Here is a 25368-nt window from a genome sequence, read left to right as displayed (position 1 = left end):
CATCCATGTAAAGTGAGACTTGCAGAAGGGAAAGATTAAATAAATACACTATAAACCAGAACAGCAAAACCTGATAAGCATATGGCACTGATAGTCATTTTCTCTCCTGCCCCTCTTTGATCTGTTATGCAGCATGCCCGCCCACTAAGCTGGCTTGCCTGGGTTTCAGAACACACTTTTCTCTTTCTCGTTTCCTCCAGCTCACAACAGTGTTTGTAGATGTTGTGTTGCCCATGCATCTTTCTGTGTGTGTATGTGAGCCTGATATGTATCTGATCTAGGCAGATATGTTTCTGTGTCACACTTGAGCACCTTAAAATTTCCCTTCCCCTGGATATCCCTCCATTCACTTCCATTTTTTAGCTTTGTAAGTCTGGCTTATTTCTTCTGACATACTCTGAAGCAAGAAAACAGCTTCCCTCCCTTACATGAATAAGTGTGTAAATAAATGAAATCTATCCTAAAAGCTAATGTAATACTTCTGAAATCCACTGTCCAGCTGCCCAAATTTAGTGCAACAGATCAGCCTTCTCCCTTAATGTTTCAGGATATTAAATTCTCTCTGGTATAATTGCTGAGACAATACTGGGTCTACAGACTCATGGCTGACATAGAACAAGTAGCTAGGGATTGACTGTTCATTTTTCATTCCCAATGAAAGAACTAGAGGCCATCCTATGAAACTAGTGGAAACCATGTGCCAAAAAAAGTACTTCATGTAATGTAAGACCTGTGGATCTCCTTGCTGAAGCAGGCTCTAAACTTGAGGAGCTTGCAGATGCTCATCTTCCTCTGAGTACTTCTTACTCTGAGGGAGGCTGGACAACTCCCTGGAAGAGAAGTCTTCATGAGGATTGCTAAAAAGAGAAACCACAGCAGGGTCAGGAAATCTGTGACCTGAAAGTGGTGAGAGAGCGAGGTAGTGTTAGGAGGAAGTGTTCTGTATGCTTGGCCTGCTGTTACACTCCTTATCTATGCGTGCCTGACGATGGAGATGGAACACCAGATGGATTTGGCCTTTGACCTGAACCAGAATATCTGTTCTTGTTACTGGTTTCACAAAATCCATTAAACCCAGTGAGGAAGTGATAGGACAGTTAGTTTTGGATCAAGAATGAGTATTCCTGTCTGTAAGAGCAGCTGGCCTTGACTCTCATCCATGCATGGCTCCGTCCTGGAGCCTTATACTCAGAATCTCTACTTAGGTAATCCCTGGGCAGGACTGCGCTTTGATGGAATAAAAGGATTGCCTTTGTGCCTTTGTTTCAACCCAGTACTCTTTCCATTAAATCATAATCTGTTTTCCTCCAATGCCTTGCACAGAAAAGTAGTAGAAACAGCTGGTGAGTAGGGACATGCAAAAACCATCTGTGATCATTCACAAGGTATCAGTTTTTATTTTCCTAATATTTTCTTCCCACTTTGGGTTTAAGCATGGGGAGTTGCATATTCTTTTTTTTTCCCATTTTCCCGTGTTCTGGGCAATCAGCGGTACTGAAATAGCCTCTTTAACTTCTTTGTAATAGGTTTTATGTTTCGTTATTATATTTATTGGCTTCATGTCAGATTTTAGCCATTGACATCTCAAAGTAAAGAGCATTTCAGCATTACTGCTGGAAATGCCTTTCATCAGCATAAACGAGTGTTTAGAGACCGTATCCAGCTTCATATCCAGTGCAAATTCTTGTTCATTGTGTGTATCTTCTGTATGTGCACCCAAGCTCTGTTATTGTGCTGGTGTACATCTCAAAAAGCAAAATGTGTTCATGTCACTCAGCAAACTTCGCTAGTGTACTGATCTGTGAATTCTGGGTATTTGTCTTTATGGCTTACAAGAGCTGTAGGTTGGCTAATTTGCTACAAAAAGTAAGTAAGAAACTTAGAATTTCCAAGCGTGCTAGGGATCTTCTCATCAAGACAAAAAATGGAGCAAAGAGCAAATGATATGCTTTGCAAGGTAAACTTCCAGCTGCAGACTTAGAACAGTGCTGTGCAAATGCCAGTTTGGAGTTGGACCAAAAGTCAGTTTTATCCAGGGCTCATTGAGGTCCAAGGTTTATCTCATTCCCTGCATTCTTATGTGATCTTTTTAGTCTTACCACTTTTGTAGGATCTGGGGCAATCAGTTCACCTTGCTGTCTTAATTCCTACCTGCAAAAGGTGCCATGTAATGGCTAGTTGGATTGGCAGAACACTGCGCTTTTGCTAAACAGCTTTAGTATTATTACTGAATAGATCTCATTAAAATTCACTGAGTGGTCCTGAAATAAGGCATGCAGAATGAAGTCCAAGCTCTCCAGAGTTCTGATAGGAGACCAATGCATTTTAAATAAGCTCCTAAACACTAGGGAATTCCAATCTAAATGATAACTGCCTTGGACAGACCAAAGGAAGTGGTGGCACCTCTGACATCGTCTTCCTTAATGGAAATGTTTATTGAGGACCATGAGCATCTGGCAGGAGATGCTCAGTGCTTTTGGGGATCCAGCATTGGATTTGGAGATCTCAGAGGAGCGGCTGTTTGGGTAAGATTTCCTGGGCTGGGACAGCTCTCAGTCTCAGAGATATCAGACACATTACAAACCTGGCATCTTGATTGTCAAATTTATGTATGATAGAAACACAGAAATTAAAGAAAAAAGAAAATCAGGAAAGAAAATTCAGCAGAACACTAGCATTTTTTAATGGATTCAGAGCTTGTTTGGCCTTTTGAAGTAAGGTCTTATTTTAACCAAAGCATTTGTCATCACTTAATGGACTGATCTGGATGTCATTTATTAAAGAGTCTTGGTCAAATCCAAAGTGTGACTGAGTGCCAGCAACCTCTATGAAATAAGGAATTGCCTTATCATCATAAGGACTGAGAACTGACACTGCCACTGTATTTCAATTAAAAAGAAGCACACATTAAAAATGCAGTTACTTGACACATCAACACTTCTTAGACAGCTAAAGGCTGGACCCTGCTTTTATTCACCTCACATAACACCTGGATCTCACAGTCACTGGGTTGTGAATTACTATCTGTCAGCAGAAGCTGACTGCCGAGAATCTAATTAGAGAGAAAATTCTACTTTAAAATGATGAAATATTTTATCATATATCATATATATTTAATATTTACAAAAGCAGGTATTACAATATGATGGAAATGAAAGACATAGTAAAGTAATTATTATAATAGAGAAGCTTAAGGCTTATTAACTCTGTTAGTCTTCCAAGAGATGTGATAGGAGTTGCTGCTTCTGTTGTGCTCATGTTTACTATGCCTTAGGTATGGGGGAAAAACAATCTGATGGTGTCTTGGAAAGAGATTGAAAATAAAAATGAATTCCTGTGTAGTTCCTGGGACTGGCCGTGGCAATATAGAGAATGCAAATTATAGTTGTGCATAAACGTTTTAAGGAAGACAAATTAGAGGTTTTACTAGTGTTCCTTTAACATTTTCCCATGGTCTTATGTTTCAAAAAAGGGTTTATATTTTTTCCTATCCATCAAAACTAATTCTATAACCTGCAAATTTAGGGTTTTAGGAGCAATATGGGGTACAGAGTCCAAGATGTTACGCTGTCAAGAAGCCTGTGTTACAATCCTTTTTTCCAATTGTAGATCTGCCAGTTTGTATTCTAATCACATGATTAATGTATGTAGCGCTGTTACACAATTGGCTTTAAATGAAATACTAGAAAGAGCTATGCTGACTGCAGAGCACTTAGAAAAAAAGACAGTATTTTGAAGTATTAATTTCAGGAGACATGATTATTTTTAATTTGTTAAAATTAACAAGGAAACAGTAATACCAATTTCAGGAGAATCTTAGTAAACAAATTGCAACATTTACTTCCTCTAAGACAATCCAAGTACTAACTTTTCTGTTTCCAGACTGCTAGTTACTGTGTGGGCAGTTAGTCTGGATACACTTGAAAGGAAAATTCCAGGTGTAGGAGATGGGAGTCAGAAATGATCTGTAGGTCACATTTGAGACTTTCCTTGCTCTTATGTGTTTCTTTCAAAGCATGAATTCTGCTAATCATTGATGAGAGCTCTGAGCTCCGCCACTGTAGATCTCTACTACACTGCATTAAAACAAGGTGTATTTGACTTGGGCCAGGGGGAGGGGGTGGTACTGGACAGGAACAAATAAAAGGCATGAGACAACAAACTTCTGCAAGTACTACTTTCAGTTCTGGACAGATCAGCACAGGAACAACAATGATCTGTTAGAGCAAGTCCAGAGGAGGGTTACAAAGATGATCAGAGGTCTGGAGCACCTCCCATATGAGGACAGGCTGAGAGACTTGGGCTTATTTAGCCGATAGAAGAGAAGGTTCTGTGGAGACCTTATTGCAGCCTTCCAGTACTTAAAGGGGGCATATAGAATAACTCGGGAGGGATTCATTATCAGGGAGTACAGGGACAGGACAAGGGGTAATGGTTTTGAGCTGAAAGAGAGAAGATTTAAATTAGCTACTAGGGAGAATTTTTTTAATGTGGGGGTGATGAGGACTCAGGTTGCACAGAGACGTCATGAATGCCTCATCCCTGCAGATGTTCAAGATCAGGTTGGATGAGGCTTTGAGCAACCTGATACAGTGGGTGGTGTCCCTGCCAATGTCAGGGGTGTTGGAAGTAGATGATCTTTAAGGTCCCTTCCAACCCACACCATTCTATGATACTACGATTCTATACCATGAAGTTATTAAAGAAAATAAGTGATACAAACTTGTGATTGTGACTTCTGGTCATTGTCTTAATGAGCAGCTGTAGGCACTTCTTAAACTTGTTAGGCATCTTCAGGAAGAAATGTATTTTGGGAATTTAATCTGCCTTCACTCAGTCAGACAAGCCAAAGAACCAGTAAACTCCTGGCCTTTCTGACAGCTCTGATGCCTTTTTCCAGTTCTTGAATCCTCTCTTCTCCTTTACCTCCTTCTCTTTCTCTCAGTCTTGTGCCTTTTTGAGAGACCTTCCATGGGTATCATCACCCATTGACCTCTGCCATCCCACCTCTAACCCAGGGGATGGAGAGCACAGAACTACTGCTTGGCTGCTTTGACCAGTGTCACTCGACCAAGTGCCTGCCCTCTCTGCTGCACCTCCCGTCTCTTGTCCAGGCTCTCCCAGATGATCTATGCAGCACAGGCCTGCCTGCATCAAAAAACATACACATCCATGTTCTTCTAGCATGGATTCAGCTTACTGAAGCATATCCAGCACCCCTTTCTCCTTTTTTGAAATTACTTTTCTTGTAATTTAAGGGGGGGAATGCCAAGAAATTTTACTTGCCTTTCCTCCCCTCTCTCCTGCAGACTTTTCAGCAGATAGGGAGTAGCTAGAGCTTCCTAGCAATTAGGAATTTTCAGTTATGTGTGCCTGTTTCCAAGAAGCCTATTTCTTAAATACTGGAATGTTCATCAAGAGGCCAGGCAAGAGAATATCTGACACTGAACTGAGTGCTTTAACTTTGAGCCACTTGCTCAGCAGCAAGTGGGTGCTCCATATTGCCCAGCACTCATGGACATAATGATTTAGACCCCAAACGCAAGGGAATCCTGGCTGACAGCAGCAGTTTTGGCTTGCCAGCAGATTCCACATGGAAATGTCCAGTAGAGCTGGTCCTTTCTTCTCTAAAGCTGACATTTAGAGCTCCTTCTGCTTATTGCACCTGAGTAAGAAGCACTCAGGGGCTGTGGCAATGGGAGCTATACCCAAACCAGACAGTAACGTCTCCAGGCCAGATTCTGCCATCCTTTCCAGAAGTAATCCTATTGTCTGTCATTGAAAGCAAGAGGAGTAAGAGACTACACATTAATGAGAGAGGTAGAGTTATGTTGAGGACATGGACTTTATCCTTTAAGGTCTAAAAGATGGTTTTGAGCTGTGTAAGTAGCCTTCTCATTCCATGTCCAGTAGAAAAAGCTGCCTTTCCTTCCTCTCACCAGGCTTTTGATGTACATGTATCAGCTGGCTGGTCTTTTCCTGGCTGTTGCAGGCTAAATTGCAAAGCTGGCCAGGTGAAACAATGTATTCAAGGCTTTTAGTTTGCTAAAGTGGTGGCAGAAATTTTCCCACATCCCATAAATACTTATAAATACTCATATCTCATAAATACTATGATAACGAGGTAAGTGGAAGCAGCGAGACAGAAGCAGCATCCACTCTTAGTCACAGGGCGAGGTTTGCACTGGCGTACAGTGGGTGGCAGAATTTGGCCTGGGTTGTGCTAAGACCAAGATGTGTATATGTTTCCTGCTTCAGGTAATAATGTGCTAAGTTACTACTTTATGCACAGAGGTATGGAAACCTTTTTTTATGTTTTTCCCTCCCTCCCTCCTCTTTCCATTCTATGATCCAGACACCACTAACTGTATGGAGTTGATGACTGGCAGACTTTCCAAATGTGGTAAGAACTTCCTTCCCTTCTGCCTTTTCTCCTTACCCGGCCCCTGCTAAGCAACATAATAACGCGCCGTCCTGTCCCTTCCACCTGTTCCCCTTCCCTATCCCTGCTCTCCCATGCTCTTTTCAAGACTACCTACCCCGTAACAGCCCACTGCGTCTTTCACTTACCTGGTGGACACAAGCATATACCCCTTACTCTGTTCCTCCCCATCCATGCACAGATGCACAGGCTCCACCACCGCTTTCCCCTTCATAGCACAAGTGTGTGGTGTTGCACTAATGACTCCCTCCCTCACTGTAACCCAGGCGAGTGGTTTTCTTTTTCTTTCCTGTTTGTTTTTTTTTCTCTGTTTTTTACTTACTGCCTTTGATTCACAATTCTTCAGTCTCTTTTCTGCAGTGAAGCTGAATGCTGCCTTGCTAGCTGCTATCTCCCTCGGTTTCCTGCTATTTATTGAGACAGGATTGATGTTATTTAGTTCCATTTTGCATCCACTCCCTTCTTCCCTGGATATCCCTGGAGAAAGATCCTCTTCAATCTTCCATAAGACACACTGCATATTATCTGTCGGACACTTAGTGTAAATAGTCATGGCTCCAGTCTGGTCTTGGGGAAGGATGCTGTGTCTCTAGCTGGAGGAGCAGGGAACCTACTGGAGATTCAGAGTTTTGCTAGGAATTAGAAAAAAAAAATTCCTGCAAAACATGCAGCTCAACTTGCTTGAGGTTTCATGAATTTTGGTTAACTTGTCTTCCCTCCCCTTATGCAGATGGACTGTATTCTTTCTTTCTTTACCTGCGCCCTTAGTGAATCTCCCAAATACAATAGTGTAAATTCCCAAATACTGTAAGAGAGTTTTTTGTCCTATTACCTATATCTTGTCCAGAAAGGTTCTGTGCAAGAGAACTCTGTTCTCTTTAGATTTCCATTCTAGTGTCTAGGTTGAGTTCAGATATCTCTGTGAAAGGGGACACAAGCTGTTGAGGAAGTGGTCACTGAGGTAGTACTGCTGTCCAGCTGGACCTGTAACTCCTGCATCATCTCTTTGTAAAGAGAGGAAAGTTGTTCTGGAGTTGTTGTGGAGCCTGTAGCAACAAAGGAAAATTGTCATGTTGGAGGTTTATGTGTGCGTGACTAAGGCAGAATTTGGCCCATTTCCTGTATTTCAGATGGTATCTTTCCCTTATGTTGCAGCTTTGCTGGTGGGAGTTCTTCCTTTGCTCTGAACGGAGCTTGTTTGATTTCTTATTTTAGTTTTCTGGGTCATACTGTTTTCTTCTCCTCATGAAATCATTCAAGTTTTAGGCAGACCTCCAGCTTCTTCTTGAAGATGTCAAACAGCAAGTCCCTCTTCTTCCTCAGGCCTTTGTATCTTGCCTGGATCTGGCATTCACATCATATGAAAATATTGAAATGCTGATTCTGCTAATTGCTTACAAGTTAATCGATCTATACAGATAACCAGCCAATACTCTGCGTTCTCTATATAAAGAGCATTACTGCTCACTCTCGGCTCAGGCAGGTCCTCCATCTGTCACAGGGTCAGCATCAATCCAACAAGGGACAAAGGGGACAAAGTGAAGGTCAGCAGGGAGGCTATTTTGTGGCAGCTACAGCACAGGCAGAGCACACAGATAGATCCAGAGAAGAGAAAGGATAGATTATAGGGGTTTAATGGAGCTCCTACCTTTAAATCACACATATGCACAACATAAGCAGTGGTGACTGCCCCACGCTGAATTCCATCTTTCTGTATGAGTGAAGAGCTATTTCATGTGCCAGAGAGCTGACCTACAATTTAGACAGGGGAATGGAAGGGAATTATGCCAGCATTTAGCCTGTTCTGAGCAAACTGTCCTCTATGACTCTGAGGAGAGGGAATCCCCTTGTGAAGTTGCCATAATGTTCACCTAGTAGCAACAAATAGAGTAAGAACAACTATATTGTGTGTCTTTTTGACCTCATCATTGTTCCATATTCTGAGAGTGAGCACAAGTTGTCCTATTTTTGCCAGAAAGTTGACACTGGAGCAGGAAGAGCTAATCAGATGCTTTGTGCCTGGCTCAGCCTTGTGAAAGCTCTGGTGGGAATAAGGAATATCTTTTCACCCACTATAAACCATCGAATGTCATAATTAACAGCAAGGCAAATTTATTTAAATGTTATCTCATCTTCTGTTTGCAGTGGTCATCAATCTGAGAAATGATTTTGCATATAGCCATTGGCAGTGAAAAATGAGTTAATGTTGAACAGCTGAAGTATGTCAGAGGAGCTGCCAATATCCAAATGACATAAGAGCTGCTGTATTAACCCTACCTGTGCACACTGAGAAACTCTGCCAACTCTTAATATTTCACAGCAGAAGAAAATAATTTGGCTTATAATAAAGCTGATAAGCACATTGGGGTGGAATATTTCATTTTATATTTCCACTCATTTCAGCAGGTGAATGGGCCATCCTATTTTCAGAAAGACTGAACTGGTTTCCATGAAGTCTTTCATATCTGTTTATAAGATTAGATTTACTTTATAGAAATTAAAACCTTTACATTTAAAATGCAGCTGTAATCTGAAAACTGCCTATGGGAGTGATAGTTTCCAACTTAGCTAATCTATTCAGAGCCAAATCAGTTTAGTGACAGATAAGTTTTATGTGCTGCCATTAAGCTCTATGAAATCAACACGGCTATAAAAGAAAGAGCTGTATTCTGGTTTTTTTGAGGTAGGTTTGAGAGAATTGTTTACTACCATCTAATCTGGTATTTCTGTCTATCTCACTGAAGAATAAGTTGTATAATTGACAATGAGTTTCTCATAGGTTCTGCAGAGCCTTTACATTAAAAAAAAAAAATTAAAATAATACACAAACTGGAAAGCCCTCCGGTTTCAACCACAAAGCTGAGAATCAGAAAGGAAGTATCATTGTAGATTGAGTGCATTGGAGCTGGAGCCATTGATATTCACCACACAGAAGCTCACAGTGCCATGTCAGTAGTCCTTGTTCAGGAAAGAGTCTGTCTTCACAAACTTTAACGACTTCAAGTTCTTTAAATAGTGAACTGAAAATTTCTGTGAGTGGTTGACTCAGTAGTAAAGCTGATATGTAGCCATTGATAGCTCCCCTTTCCAGCCATCCCCATTTTTTTGGAGTCCTTAGTAAGTATGTTTCACCAGGGTGCTGGCTACTGGCAGAAGGCTCTCAAAAGCCTGCATTATTCTTGACTTTGCCTTCTGAACAACACTTACCAGGGAGCCTGTAAACTTTGCAGTCTCTGTATGGTGGCTGTCTAGGGCTGAATTTTATTTCCAAGACAATCTTTACTTGCTGCTTTTCATCCCTCATGACTCTCAGGAAAGTCTTCAGTTACATCAGTGGCACTTCCATGGAACTGGGTGAGGATAAGAGAAGGAAAATGTTAGTACGTATAACTAGTATGGTCAATTCATGCTATCATGTTGGTCACTGCACAAACATACATTCTTGCAAAGCCTGAGACCATAATCCTGTGACAACAGGGTGGCCAGAACACCTCATGTTTTTTCTTAAACATCCTGTATTGCTGCTTACAATCCAAAACCTTGATTCCGGGCACCAGAGTTGAACCAAAAGCTTTATGGATCCTTGTGTGTAACATTGGCTATCACCAAAATTATCTAATCAAAGCAGAAGCACAGCAAATCCAGTTGCCTTTCCTATCTTTCCAATGTAGAGCACTCAATCTGTTGCTTCCAGTGTTTAGGACTTGACATAGCATCCTATTAAGAGCCATCTGGCCTTTCCCACATGGTCAGTCATTGTCCATGCACACAGAGCGATGGCACTGCAGTAGAGACTTCTCTTCACAGCTTCTTGCAATCATAGCTTGATTCATACAGATGCAAACCCATGTCAATAGCATCCCAGGCTACTTGAGACATTAGGAGACATTTTGTAGTTTAAAACTGGTTACATTACATCACATTTGGGTTGCACTTGGAGCATGTAGCTTTCTGAGTGCTAATTTAGAGACTATTGGTGTTACTAGCAGCACCAGGTGCCTGGGTTTGGTGCTCTTGGAAGAGCATATTGGCATTAATTAGAGGAATTCTGCTTCTCATGAAGTAGATGTTTGATGGAAGAGGATGTTGGTGATTTGAATTCATAAAGTCGTAATTGATGACAGGACCAGTGATGCTGAAACCTGCAGAAAAAAATGCCTTCCCAGCTGAAAGGTTCTTCTCACCACTTTTACACTGTGAGGTGGTTAGAATGGTATTTTTTTTATTAGCATTTTGGAAAAACTGGGCTGGCTACTGGTCTTCCAGTGACCCAAGTGAGAGATAAAAGGAAAATGACCCACCTGAAAGAGCAGATATTAATTCATAATGAGCAGACCACGATAAGTAAGATAAGTCAGATTTGCCAAAGAGTTCAAGCCAGGTTTCCCAGTTATTCTTGCTTATTCCACTGGTACCCTTTGCTGTCCAAATGGATGGCTGACTCTCTTGATGCTGTCGTATCTCTTCATTCTATAGATGGCTAGATTTTTACTGTCCAATACAAGATCTATTCCTCTTTCTCTATAATAGTATTGATCTTTAAGGTCCTTTCCAACCCAAACCATTCTATGATTCTATAAATACCTGATACAGAAAACACAGATAACTTCTCTCTTAATTAAGATCACAGTACTTTATTTATGGCAAGTAGCAATTCAGGATACTGCATGTGAATATTTGCTTGGCTATACTAAGCTAAATTTGAGATGGCCTCAATATTAAATCAAATATCTGAATATTAAATCAAAATATTAAGTAAATGCTTTAGAATCATAGAACCATAGAATAGTTTAGGTTGGAAGAGACCTTAAAGATCATCTAGTTCCAACCCCCCTGCCATGAGCAGGGACACCTCCCACTAGACCTGGCTGCCCAAGGCCCCATCCAACCTGGGCTTGAACACCTCCAGGGATGGGGCATCCACAGCTGCCCTCGGCAACCTGTTCCAGTGTCTCACCACTGTCATGGTGAAGAAATTCTTCCTTATATCAAGCCTAAATCTGCCCCTCTCCAGTTTATACACATTCGCCCTTGTCCTGTCACCGCAAGCCTTTATGCGTAGTCCCTCTCCAGCTTTCTTGGGGGCCCCTTTCACGTACTGGAAGGTCACTATAAGATCTCCTCAGAGTCTTCTCTTCTCCAGACTAAACAATACCAACCCTCTCAGCCTGTCCTCATATGGAAGGTTCTCCAGCCCTCTGATCATCTTTGTAGCCCTCCTTTGGACCCGTTCCAACAGTTCCATATCTTTCTTATGTTGAGTATTCCAGAAGTGGACACAGTACTCCAGATGAGGTCTCACACAAGAGGAACAGAGGGGCAGAATCACATCCCTCGATCTGCTGGCCATGGTTCTTTTGATGCAGGCCAGGATACAGTTGGCCTTCTGGGCTGCAAGCACACATTGCTCATGTCAAGCTTCTCATCAACCAGCACCCCCAAGTCCTTCTCTGCAAGGCAGCTCTCAATCATGTCATCCCCCATCCTGCACTGAAATCAGGGATTGCCCTGACCGAAGTGTAGGACCTTGCACTTGGTCCTGTTGAACCTCATGAGGTTCTCATAGACACACTTCTCCAGCCTGTCCGGGTCCCTCTGGATGACATCCTGTCCCTCTGGTGTGGCAACTGCAGCACTCAACTCGGTGTCATCTGCAGACTTGCTGAGGGTGCACTCAATCTCGCTGTCAATATCATTGAAGAAGATATTAAACAGTACTAGTCCCAGTACGGACTCCTGAGGGATACCACTTGTCGTGGATCTCCATCTGGACTTTGAGCCATTGACCACTACTCTTTGAATACAACCATCCAACCTGTTTCTTATCCATTGAATGGCCCACCCATCAAACCCATATATCTCCAATTTAGAGAGAAGGATGTTGTGGGGACACCGTGTCAAAGGCTTTACAGAATTCTAGGTAGATCACATCCGTTGGTTTACCCGTGTCCACTGCTTCAGTTACTCCATTATAGAAAGGCACCACGTTGGTCATATAGGATTTGCCCCTAGTGAAGCCATGCTGGCTGCCATTAATCACCTCCATGTCCTCCATGTGCTTTAGCATAGCTTCTAGGAGGATCTGTTCCATGATCTTCCCAGGCACAGAGGTGAGGCTGACAGGCTGATAGTTCCCAGGGGTCGTCTTTTCTACCCTTTTTAAAAATGGGCACAATGTTACCCTTCTTCCAGTCACCAGGGACTTCTCCTGATTGCCATGACTTTTCAAATATCATGGAGAGTTGCTTGGCAACCACATTGGCTATTTCTCTTGGGACTCTGGGATGTATCTCATCAGGTCCCATAGACTTATAAATGTTAAGGTTCCTCAGGTGGTCACGAACCTGATCCTCTTCTACAGTGGGAGGGGGTTTAACCCCAGGTCACCATCTTGCTGTCTCATGACCCATGGGGGAGAGCGGTTATCAGCGAAGACTGAGGCAAAAAAGTTGTTAAGTACTTCAGCCTTCTCATCGTTTGATACGAGGTCACCATTCCCAAGCATCAGTGGAGGTACATCCTCTTCAACCTTCCTCTTTTGATTAACATACCTCTAGAAGCCCTTCTTGTTAGTCTTTACTTCCCTTGCCAAGTTCATCTTCAGCTGCTCCTTGGCCTTCCTGACCTCCTCTCTACACAACCAGGCATCCCTATACATGTCCCAGGTTACCTGTCCCTGCTTGCACTGCCTGTGCAATTCCCTCTTCTTCTTTAGTTTAACCAGTGGGTCTTGACTCAGCCATGTTGGTCTCTTCCCTTCCCTGCCTGATTTTCTAAATACAGGGACTGAGTGCTCTTGTGCTTTATGGAAAGCATTCTTAAATATTTGCCGGCTCAGTTCTGCTCCCTTGACCCCGGTAACCATGTCCCAGGGGATCCTTCCAAGTAGCTCCCTGAAGAGCTGGAAGTCTGCTTTCCTGAAATTTAGGGTCCTGACTATTCTCCTCACCTGTCCCATATCCCTCTGGACCTTGAACTCCACCAGTGCATGATCGCTGCAGCCTGGGCTGCCTCTGATCCTAATGGCACTGATGAGTTCACTTGTAGTAATGACCATCAGGTCCAGTATTGCATCTCCTTGGGTGAGGGTCTCTATCAGCTGGACTAAGAAATTATCTTCAGTGCACTCTAGGAGTCTTCTAGCTTGCCATGCTACTTTTCCAGCATATGTCAGGGTGGTTGAGGTCCCCGAGTAGGATGAGAGCTTGCAAGCGTGAAGCTTTCTGTAGCTGGAGGAAGAAGACTTCATCAGCTGTCTCTCCTTGATCAGGTGGCCTGTAGTATACACCAACCACAAGGTTCCCGTTGGTTCTTCTGCCTTTAATTTTGGTCCACAAGCTTTCAACCTGTTCGTGGCTACTCTTCAATGACAGCTCTTCACATTCTATCCCTTTCCTAAGATAGAGGGCAACACCTTCATCCATCCTGCCTGGTCTCCCCCATCTGAACAGCCTGTGGCCATCAATAGCCACACTCCAGTCATGGGATTCATCCCACCACGTTTCTGTGATGGCAACTAGATCAAAGTGTTCTAGTATCACAGTAAGGGGCTTTTGAAAGGATTGATTCAGGGGAAATGAGGAGGCAACATTTCACCAGCATACTAAGGCCATTTCTCTCCTTATTAACAGGTCAAATAACTTAAATGCATAAGATCAAACTTGAACATCCATCTGGCAGTAAGGGACAAAATCATATTATTAAGTGCCAATACATTTCTGGTATTTTTATAGAGGAAAAAATTGGAATTGAGCAGCAGCAGAAGTCTCTGAAGAGAATGGGTAGCAGTGATACTATCATCTGCAATGGTTTTTACAAGCGTAGGTCCATCACCTTCCCCTCTCGTGCACACTTGTGTAGGCAGATCTTTGTAAAATGAAAGGCAGATGCAAAGAATTCTAGGGCTGAGTCCTTTACCAACCAATGTGCCAGAACAGCATGATTCCACAACAGAATCTGGTATTTCTTCATCCCACCACTATCTTGCCTGTTCTTTCAGTGCCACCAGCTGTCCAAACAAATGAATGATTGCCCCCTCTCGGTCATCATCTCCTTTTTTGAATGTTATGTGGTCGTGTTGGACTGGCCAGAGTTATTCATCAGTAATAGAGACATTTGTTTTCTGATGTCTCTTCTATTTGAGTCTTTGCTGCCTGTGTTCACCATTCTCTCTCTCATTACGCAAGAGCTACCTCTCTCTGTTATATTGTCTGTGACAGGAGAGGCTGAACTGGGTCTTAGCTTTTCTCTGTGTGTATGAGAGAGAGAAAAAAAATATGCAAGATACAGAGGAGAATGGCCATCTGGATGCATCTGCCTGGTGACAAATATTAGGCCACCCTCCTGCCAAGGAGACAGAATGTTTTAGGGGAATAAGAACAAGGATCAGTTATAGAGCATTTAAATGTCAGTTTGGTTGTCCAGATCTTCCCAGGTGTGTAGCAACTGAAAGTTCCCACTTTGTGCTGGTAGCACGGACACCTGTGCTAACATGTTTGTGATAGTCTGAGTAGTTCCTACCAGCAGTCTGTTTCTGCAAACACTGTTTTTAGTTGGCATTTTTACTGGCAGAGTCTAAGGACTCATTGGAAAATAAGTTCTGTTGTTACCTTGGCAAGTCACCTTTCCCAGTGGAAGTTCAGGTGTCCTGCTAAGAAACTGTAGTTGTTCTGTGAACTGTCTCAATTTTCTAGTCCTAAACTGAAATGAAATCAAAACAACTGTCCCATTAGGTTACTTAACTGAGGAAAAAAATATATGGGAAAACTTGTTCTGGTCAGTCTGTTGTGACAGTTTCTAAATCCAGTAAAAACCACATCCAGGTCTCTTGAAATGCTTTCCTGATGTCCTGTATTTTTAGAAAGTTCCCATCTTGGGATTTCTGCAATTTCTTCAGCTCACTTCAGACAGCCTAGAGTGGGTTCATAGACTAGGAGGACATTCTGTGTGATAGTCTCCAGCAAGACATTGCAGTAGCCTTTCGGTCACCTTTCTCCAGTCTAGAGGGAAGCCTCATACGTCCAACCATTAAAGGAGCAAAAAATTCTTTCTGTAGCCTTCTTCAGTGGTTCTATATACATAGTTATATATGTATACAGGTTCTGTATAGGGGGTTCTGTATTTTAAGGCTTCTGTTTTCAAAGGCAGAAGGGACCCTGCCAACAAAAGTCAAGCAAACAGGCAAAAAAAATGCCTTGTCTTAACAAAGAGGACTAGAACTCTGTCGAAGAAGCAAGATGGGTTTGAAAGGGAATGGATTATCACCGATCAAGAGAGTGTTTCAATATATTATGTGAAAGGAGTTGGATTTTTGATACATGATTCACTGAACCCACAGCTGCTATCAAAATACAGAGAAAGCTAGGGGTGAAAAAGAAAAGGTAAAGAGAAAGGAATGAGTACAGGCAGAAAACCTCAGTATCAGAGGCAGGCAGAAGACAGAAAGGGTGAGAAAGCAACAGTGGAAGGAATGTGGGAAGTCAGGTTGACAAAGGATGTCTCTGTTTCCAGTGGAGATCTATCTTTCCCCATTCACTTTCTCCCAAAGCCTAAGCAAAACATGCAGGAACTCCAAATTTCTCGGGCTATACAGAAAGGGGAGGCAGAGGATGATCCCATAGATGGCATATTTGTTTTGTGCAACTTTGTGTTCAGCACCACAAGGATTAGTGCATTAAAAATATATAGACTTGAGAGAGATGGTTTCACAGAAGGGAGTGCCTCAGGGTTTGCTTCAATTAAGTCGATGGCATTGTTGCTATTTGCTTCAATGAGAAGTGGACCAAGTCCTTATCTGACTGTCTTAAAATGTTACAAAACAGCAGGCTGTAATCAGTGACTGAAGCCTCCAGGCTTATACTGAAATTGCTAGTTCACCATCTCTTTTTACTTTCTATGGAGGACTCTGAGGGTCTTTGCAAGGTCATAGCAGGGTCTTTGCAAGGTGCTTCCTTTCCTGGTGTCACTTCTGGTGCCTGAAGTGAATCACCTCATTCTCTCTTCCCTCTTTTACCTGTGTGCTCTACATCTACTTTGTTTCTCAAATCTGTGACACCACTGTGGCTAGGTGAATGTCAGGCTTCCTAAGAACAGCAGATGAAGTACTGAGGACTGTGAGGGCTGATACAAGCCACATGCCCAGCTTCCCTTTACATTTTTGTTTCAATCTCCAGCCCTGTTTCTTCCTTTTAGTGCCTTTAATGCATTCACAGTTTTGACTTCTTTCATCATCTTTGGCCTTGGCAGTGCTGCACGCAGGTGCCACAAACCAGTGCCTTCTCCATAAATACATTTCTCTAGCATCCCTTCAATACATGACCCTTTCATAATTTTTGGTGCTTGTTTTCAACTCATTCCCCTTCCCCATCTTGCAGCATACAGCTCCTTAGTCTAACTCAAAAATGCACATATTCATCTCCTCCTAGTAGATGTAAACCTAATGTTCTGAACCTTCCCTCCTGCCTCTGATCCTTCTAACGGTTTCTCACCCTTGCTACCCTTCATACCTTCTTTGCTCTGTGTTGATGAACATTTGCTCTCAAGGGGAAAGAAAACCTTAGTTGCAGGTGCATGAAACACCAGGGAAGTTCTGAAGAATCAATGAGCCAAACCTTCATCCCTGTCCAGAGGAAATGGGATGTCACCTCACTTTCTGAAACAAGAGAGGCAGCTTTTTTGGGACCCATAGTTGGACTTAAAGGTGTAAGAGCCTATCACACACATATTGCACTGAAAGCCAGGAGTGGAATATTGCTGAAAAGTCTTTTCTAATCCATCATTACTTGCATTTTCAAGTCTTGTTTTACTGAATGCATAATCCCACAGGGAACTGAGAACTAAGAGGAGCAACATCATGCACCATTTTAATGCTTCCAGCATAGCTGACCCATGTTTACATATCTCCAGAGAAAAATGTGAGGACTCTGTTTATCCGAAGACCAATATCTAAACCAGCCCAACAGCGGGCTAGCAAGCTGTTGTGCAGACAGCATCAATGCAATGTTTGTCTGTATTTTTTGGTGTAGTATTGAGTCTTTCTTGACTGCAGGATAGGAGACGTTATTACCTAGTATTTAGTTACAAGTCTAGATACTACAAAAGGCAAAGGAAATAAAGGGTTAGTAAAATGGCCTATTTTATTTTTCAGCAGCTCTCTTCGAACATCCCTAAGGATTTCTTACTTCCCGTTAAAATTCTACCTGAAAATGCTGATTATAGGGAATCGAGTAGTGATACAGGCAAAGAAAAGCAGGCTGTTAAATACTTCTGCTTTAATAAACCTCCAGGCACTTGAAAACTGGTAGAGCATGGGGAGGAGAAAGGGTGGATTAAACAGGGGCTGCATATTTTAATAGAATGATTAAAGATGCTGTACCAGGATGCAGTAAATACAAGATGTATAATTTTAAAAATGTTTTATTGCTCCATTCTTGAAAGTTGTACTTTTGTCTACTGTTCCTGTCTACATGAAAACAAAAAACTTCCCCAATTCTTGCAGAGCCCTGCTTACTCTGCCTTCTTCTTTCCCTCTATGCTTGTTGAATAACTGCTCAGCTGAATAACTAGAGATATTCCCCTGCCCTTTTCTCCCAACCTAGCAGTCTTTCCCTCTCCAGCATTTTTTTCAGTGCTCTTTTTCATTCTCTCTGCTGACTCCATTTGCTTATGAAGATGAGGGGTCCAAAGCCACATAAGAAATAGATCTGCCCACATTCCTGCATTCAAGGCTGAGTGTTTGCTTTCTTTTTTTCTTTCTTTTCATTGAAAAAGAATATACACCTAAAATAAGTAGAAATTAGCATGAGTAGATAGAAATTAGTCTGAGCAGAGCATGCGCCTGTGAACCCCAAAAAGTTTTTGGAGGCTTAGGGAGATCTCTGAATAGAAGTCATAGATGTGGAACAGATATCCCCCTTCCAAAGCATTTGGATGCATGTTGAAGGAAGCAGGTGGAGCTTACAGAGGTCTGACCTCTGAATGACTGAGTTTGATAGCCCTTCTCATCTTAGCCAGAAATTGAAATACATGCTTTACCTGGTTGTTTGTTTGGGCCCATCTGTAATGTTTCAGTCAGTTAGATGAATGATGCCCTTCCAGATACTAAAAGCCATTTGCTTTGTGGCATTGGTGTAACTGAATTTGCAGACAGAACCAGGGCCAGCAGTAAGCTAACTACAAAGCAGCCAGTAGAAGACGGGAAATCAGATTAATAAGATTGAGATTCTCCACTGTACATACCAGCCGTTTGATTTTTCTCAATGCCTGTCAACATGCAGAGGAAAGCAGCAACTGCCTGGTTAACAGGGGCAGGAAAAAAAAGAGTAACATATTCAGGGGTCAAGTACTGCAAACATTACGTATTTCCTCTTTCTTTGTGTAAGAGCAATTGATGTCCATCTATCACTTTCCATTAGAGAATAAGAAAGCACTCAACAAGCTCTTCAGACAAGTTACTGTGCACAGAAAGTATTCGCCTGCTGTAGTAACTGGTTTGCTTATGTTTGTAATGAAAGTGAAGGGAAATATAATAGTACAAAGCCACCCATGTCCACCAACTGTGGATAAATGGCAATCTTTTCTTTGTAGAAACCTCTTTGCTTCTGATTGAATGTTCCCATCTTGGGAATGGAAGTTTCCGTTTTTCACAGCGTTGGAAGGCAGATACAAGGAGCCCACTTCCTTTTGGGAGCTGGAAAATGAAATTACCTAGGTTACATGTTATTTGAATTTGTTAGAACAATGGAGCCAACAGTCCCACTATTGAGAAAAGTATCATGAAGTTTTAATGATCATGAACAGGCATCCCCTTCACGGTGTATGTTAGATTAAGAACACCTTCAATATCCATGTTCAGAGAATTTAGTGTGACCCCTCCTGTGTCTGATCAGGGTTAATCACCCAATCCAAGAAAATTGAAGGGATTATAAATGCCAAAAAAAGGTTACCTTTCCCATAGTAGCTGGTCCCTTCCCCTCGGTAGCACCCCAGAGCCTTTCCTCAAGTATGGTCTCCCACACATCCGCTGACGCAGGACTGAACTAACAGCATACAACTCTGCTGCCTGGAGGTCCAAACGGCATGAAACATTTGTGTGTGCACAGTGCCCAACCCGTGTTAATACTGCAACCTGCTCTAGTGGCTGGCTTAATGAGATACCTGTTCTACTAGTGTGCTACCCTACACCCCTCTCTGGCTCCTACCTCCACTGAATGTCAGCACCATGGAGGCTGCATTGTAGAGAGAACATAAATTCAGGATAATGAGGAAGCAGTTCCTGACCCTGGTAGGTCCCAGAATTAGTTAGATGCTTAACAGCCTGCTTCCATGATGCATTCAGCATCTTCATTTCCAGGTACCTATTGTAAGAGGGATCTGAAGGTGCTTAGAATCCTGCAAATACAAACTACACATGCAAATGGCAATGCTCATGTCAGCCCTAGCTCATTTTTCAAATGCCTTTGGAGCACTCAGGTGCTTCAGACTTAGTGACTGAAAGATGAGCAAGGAGATACTCATAATGAAAATGAAGACAAAGAAAGCCTAATGACTGATGCAGCCAGAGCTTCACAAGGCTGCAAAGCAATGCATCATTTGGCAACCGCATATAAATACCTCTTGTTTGTACAGCAACAGTAAGATGGGATTTGCCTGTACCGTCTTATATTCACTGACATCTGCAAAGTGGCCAAGTGACTCCAAGTAATAGACTGAACTATTTCAGACACAGTTCTGTGTCCTCCTGCTAGGTGAGACAGCAACGCTCCCCAGCTCAGGAGAAAACTAGGGATCTTCCCCCTAGGTGCTTTATGCTCCCGGCCTCTTTATTTCTGTAGGTGTTCCATCCTAAACACTCTTCCTCTTCCTGCTCATTGTCTTCATCCCCCACACACCCCCAAGCACGTGGCTCTGGATCTCCTCATCATGTTCTTCTCGTTAAAAACCCCATTGTTCATTTGTTTGTTTGTTCTCTCTCTTTCTCTCCTCTTTTTCTCTCTTTCCCTCTCGTTTTTTTTTTTCTTTCTTTCTTCCTTTCTTTCTTTTTTTGTCTCCTCTGTTTTGTGTACCCAGGCAGCCCATTGAGTAACTTCTTTGACGTAATTAAACAACTTTTTTCAGACGAGAAGAACGGGCAGGTGAGCCATCCCCCCGGCACGCCAACCAAGCATAGCGCAAACAGCAAGCGGAGCGATTCCAGTTCTAATGACTATGGGTCTAGAGGAGACAATAAGTACCCTGCTGGCAAAGACAAGGCAAAGATGGTCTCATCAGTCGGCCTACAAGACCAACCTTAAATAAACACATGAAAAATTAAATAACTTAGAAAAAAACAAAAACAAAAAAAAAGCAAGAAAGAATGAAAGAATATTCCTTAGCAAGCTAGCCTCTAAACTAGAAGGATGTATATACCTTGCCACAACAGTACAAAACTGTCTATAGACAAATTTTGTATGAAGGAATGACTGTATATATATACATATATATATTTATATATGATATATAATATATATCTCAGAAACAAACACAAAAACAAATGAATGAAAGAATGAAAAGAAAAGAAAGAAAAGAAAAGAAAAGGTAGCACAGATGACAAACCCAGTTCACCAGATCTTGGGTTGTGGTTTTTTTCAATTGGTTTTTTCCTCCCTTTTTTTGAATGTTTTGCTTTTTTTTTCCTTCCTGATTTTTTGGGTTTTTTATTATTATTATTATTTTGTTTTCTTTTGTTTTGTTTCTTGTTCTGTTCATGCTCTCTCTGTGTTTCTGACGACACCACTTGTTTCCGCTCTGCTACCAGGAATTATCCCGAAAAGTTAACATGTCAGCCACGGCTTCACCTTCTGTGCTCTGCGGACACTTGTTGACGGAAGGCAACCGATGTAGACTGTCCAAGGACCAGTCCTGTTTGAGGTTCCCAGCCTCCCCTCTCCCTTTAGGAAGTGGGTTTCTCCCCCACTTCTCCCCAAACACCTCCCCAGTGCACGCCATGGTTTTTTTTCCTCTCTTTTTCTTTTTTTGTGCTCCACAAGCGAGATCTGCTCAGTTATGGGATTGCAGAGTCTGGGCTGAAAGGAGGTTGCAAATTGTTGGAGTGAAAACTTTACCCTTGGCAACTTCTGTCCGTGCAGGTGAACTCAGCCTGGAGGGGAGGGTGTGGGGAAGGAGATGGGTGTAGCGGGAGCGCAGTGTTTCATGAATCCAGAGCGCGTTCAGAAACCAGCCAGGAGCAAGTCAAAACTAAGCATTGAACCAAGACAATATTGGGGAGCTTCATCATGGGATTTTTCTTAACCTTCTTTTTCTCCCCACCACCTTTTCCTTTTCTTTTGCCCCCTTTTTATATATATACATGTATATATGTGTGTATATTTATATATAAATATACATACATGCATACATATATATGTATATACAAAACAATTGGTTTCTTTATACTGTATCATTTTGCTTTTTGACCTGCTGGAAGGGGAAAGGAGTAAACTTAGGAGGGAGAGGGGGTTCAATGAATAAACACATACAAACAAAACATTAAAACTTAGGGAAAAGGCAACTTCTGGTAGCAAAGCAGGGGGACAAGACTCTGCCAAGGACTGTCTCTCCCGCCACCAGGCACAGTTGCTGCTGCTGCTACCGCTGCTCCTCCTTCGACACCTTCCTCCCCACCTGTCAACTCCCTGCCACTGTGCCACTGCGCTGGGACCTTCTTCGACCAGCTGGATCCTCCACCACACCCTGCATTTAGAGGCAATTGTTGTGTTGCTAGTGCTGCATTGATATCAGTATTATTATTTCTTTAAGTTACCAGTTTCATTTATTGACTTGGGTGATTTTTTTTTCTAAAAAAAAAAAAAAGAAAAAAAAGAAGACGAAGAGGAGGAACAAAAGAGACTTATCTTGGGTTTTATTTCCTGTGTGTGTGTGTGTGCAAATCACTGGCACTTAGTTCATCAGAGCAAGACAAGGTGGAGTCAGGGCAATGGGAGACTTAATCACAAAGCTACTGTAAACTTTAAAAATTACTGCAAGATATTTTTATAAAGTTTTTGGTTTGGTTTGGTTTGGTTTGAAGGGGAGGAGGGTGGGATTGGGTGGATGGGGACCTTTTTTTTTCGTGTTTCAGTTACTAGGTCTTGGTTATTTATATATACATATATATATATTTAAAAAAATAAGCTGTTAGATATATCTTCTGTTTAATAACTGTGTAGAGGCAACATTGATTCTTATTTATTTTGGGGAGGAGGGGGAAAAAAGACACAAAAACCCCGTAAGTGTTCATCTTGTGACTTTGAGAAAGAAGAATCGTTGCCTTTTTTCCTCCTCCTCAAGTTATGTGACCAAGTGTAACTTATTCTGGCCCAAGCTCAAAGGTTAAACAAACAAAGCAAAAAAAAACCGTGGTTTTAGACGTTGAAGACAAAACACAGTGAGAAGTACTTCTTGACTGAGATTTTAAGAATGTAGGCTTAGCATTAGTGTTCAGCTCTTTTATGACCTTCGATTGCTGCTCGTTGGGTTCCTATGAGTGTATGTTGTATTGCAAGATTATTTTTTTTAATAATAATGTTGGATGAGTTATTTTTTGTTGTTGTTGTCGTTGTTGGTTTTTTTAATCATTTTTCCCCTTCTTGGAACAGTTTTACTTGTACATAGGTTTGAAGATTAAAAGAATTTTTAAAGACACAACTGGGGCAAAGTCCTTTGGCTTTTGCCTCATTTCCCCATTCTCCCAAATGGGAGGGATTTATTTTTTTGTTTTGTTATATTTATTTATTTATTTTCCCTATTCTTAAAACTTTTCTCTCTTGTATTGCTGTGTGCATGTCAGACACCAGGGGTGATGGCTGGGGAGGGGGGGAGGCAAGGGTGCAGGAGAGGGGGGCAGTTTTAATTGCATGACATTGCTGTAAATTAGTCTCTTTTGCTTTCGTTGTCTTTCCTGCCTCCACCCTCTCTCTACTTCTCCTCCGAGCTCCCCTCCCATCACCCCTGTCCTTCTTTTCCCTCTTTTCTCTTCCCTTGTGTATAGATTTTGATGCTTCTGTTACATTGTACCTCTACAAAAGGCTGGGATTTCAATACAAAATAATAATAATAATTTAAAAATACCTATATCAGCAAAACCCATGTGGTACAAGCAGGAAGGGGATTACTTACACAAGATATAAGAATAAATGAAAGCAATACCTCTTGTTATCCTTCCTATTTTGTACTTTGAAGACACACACGCGCACACACACACATATACAGACACAAACTGACATTATTTAATGGTTTAAAATGGACAAAAAAATCTGATGTATCCCTTGTTAAATAACTGTGAGCAACTTTAGTTCAAAAACCAATAAATTCATTCAGTAAAGATACTAGCTGTTGAGTGTCCTGTTTATGTCTGTGAAAGTGAACTTCTCGCCATGGCCAGACCCAGTAAGTACCACATTGTGGCTTCCTACACCAGAGGAGCTGAAGATGGCACACAAGGCAGCATCCTCCTGGTCATGGAATTAACACTGTCTCCTGCAGCGCTGGATTCCATGGTGCTGTGGCCAGCGTGCTCCACCCTCACAGCACAGACTTGCCACATAGAGGCAAGGAGCAAGAATGGTTCGACCCTGTACGCCTGGTTTTCCACAGTAACTTGTTGAAAAAGATTAACCCAAATCACAGAGCAATCGCACACACCCTGGATCTGATCTGGATGGAAACCACTGTACCAAAAACTGTCGCTGCTTGTGGTCATTCTCTAACCTGAGCTTCTCACGTTGCTTGCAGATTTAGCATAGGAAGGATTTCTCCACCCTCCCCGCCTGAAACACTCCAAGTCACATACATTTGAAAAAGCTTATCAGGTATGTCCCTGACTTGTGTTGGTTTGGGGGATGTTTTTCGACGTGGTCCATTGGTTTGCGTGGCTGCTGGCCTGTCACACATCGCTCAGCTTTTGGGTGTTCACCATTACACTGGATTTGTAACTTCTTCCAGGTAATTGTGAGAGGCTGGCAATTCGCCTCTTGGACTTGAAGGTTTGACTGGACCATGCCCTGAGACCTGTGTGGGTGCTTCCCTGCACGGCTGGGGCCCGAGCCCGCAGTGGGTCTGTGGCACCTGCCCTGCAGGTATTCAGGCCCTGACCTTGCCCTCCCTGCAACTCAGCTGCCTGCAGCAGGGCCCCTTCCCAGCCTGCACCGTGGAAGCCCCAGCAGAGCTGCCCATAGCGGGGTCTGCGAGGGGCGGCTGCTGCCCAGGGTGGGGGAATCCGCGTGCACAGCCGTCGAGCACGGGCGCTGGGGAGTTGCTGGTGGCAGAGAGTGGCAGGGAGTGAGCGCAGAGGATGTTCCTGGGGCATGGCGCGGCACTGCAGGGCAGCAGAGCAGGGGGGCCCATGGGAAAGAGGCGGGTGGCGGAGCAGCGCTGTCCCTGGGTGAGCGGAAAGGGCATCGTGGCAAAGCGCTGTCTGAGGGCTCCGTGGTGCTGCCCCAGGAGCTCCTGTCAGGTCAGCAGGGCTGTGCCTGGAGACCCATCAGCATGGCCCTCGAGGCCCCCCAGCGTGATGCGTGGCCCCGGCAGCTGCTTCCCTGGCAGGGCGAGGCGTGGTGTCCTTTTGCACGCCCTGTTGCAGAAAGCGAGGGGAACAGTCGCCACCTCACCACCTCCTTGTTGGTGTGGCCACCATTTAAGGCAGTGAGCCATCTCTGCAGGGTGCGGCTGGAGTTGCTCCCCGGGGGTTTGTTTCCCAGGCTTGTGGGCAGCAACCTCTGCACTGAGCAGTCTTGCGGTTAGCGGTGTGCAGGGAAGGTGTGTGCACTGGGGGAAAATGGGTGCTGCAGAGGCGCTAGGAACATTGTGGTAGCTGTCATCATCCAGGGGTGTCACGGGGATGCTTGTGGTCTGTGGCATCTGCCACAGATATGTGCATGAGCCGCTGGAGC

The 25368-nt window shown here is 42.9% G+C and overlaps 1 protein-coding gene across 15 annotated transcripts in view; it reads left to right on the top strand.

Moving 5' to 3' along the window:
- The window catches only part of BRSK2 (BR serine/threonine kinase 2), a 327332-nt gene extending 303537 nt beyond the window's left edge, over positions 1 to 23795 (top strand). For 3 of the 15 annotated variants that reach the window (XM_069857792.1, XM_069857790.1, XM_069857788.1), the window contains 3 exons: positions 6356 to 6403; positions 20558 to 20574; positions 21237 to 23794. In XM_069857792.1, coding sequence (XP_069713893.1) covers positions 6356 to 6403; positions 20558 to 20574; positions 21237 to 21614 — 443 coding nt within the window. In that variant the 3' untranslated portion in view covers positions 21615 to 23794. Of the gene's footprint in view, positions 1 to 6355; positions 6404 to 20509 lie in introns of all 15 variants that reach the window. The other 12 variants (XM_069857797.1, XM_069857787.1, XM_069857795.1 and 9 more) reach the window with 9 other exon arrangements.
- Positions 23796 to 25368: the final 1573 nt, after the last annotated feature.

The sequence above is a fragment of the Phaenicophaeus curvirostris genome, chromosome 5, assembly GCF_032191515.1.
Source record: "Phaenicophaeus curvirostris isolate KB17595 chromosome 5, BPBGC_Pcur_1.0, whole genome shotgun sequence".
In the NCBI taxonomy this organism is placed as follows: Eukaryota; Metazoa; Chordata; class Aves; order Cuculiformes; family Cuculidae; genus Phaenicophaeus; species Phaenicophaeus curvirostris.
This window is presented reverse-complemented; position numbering and strand designations above follow the sequence as displayed.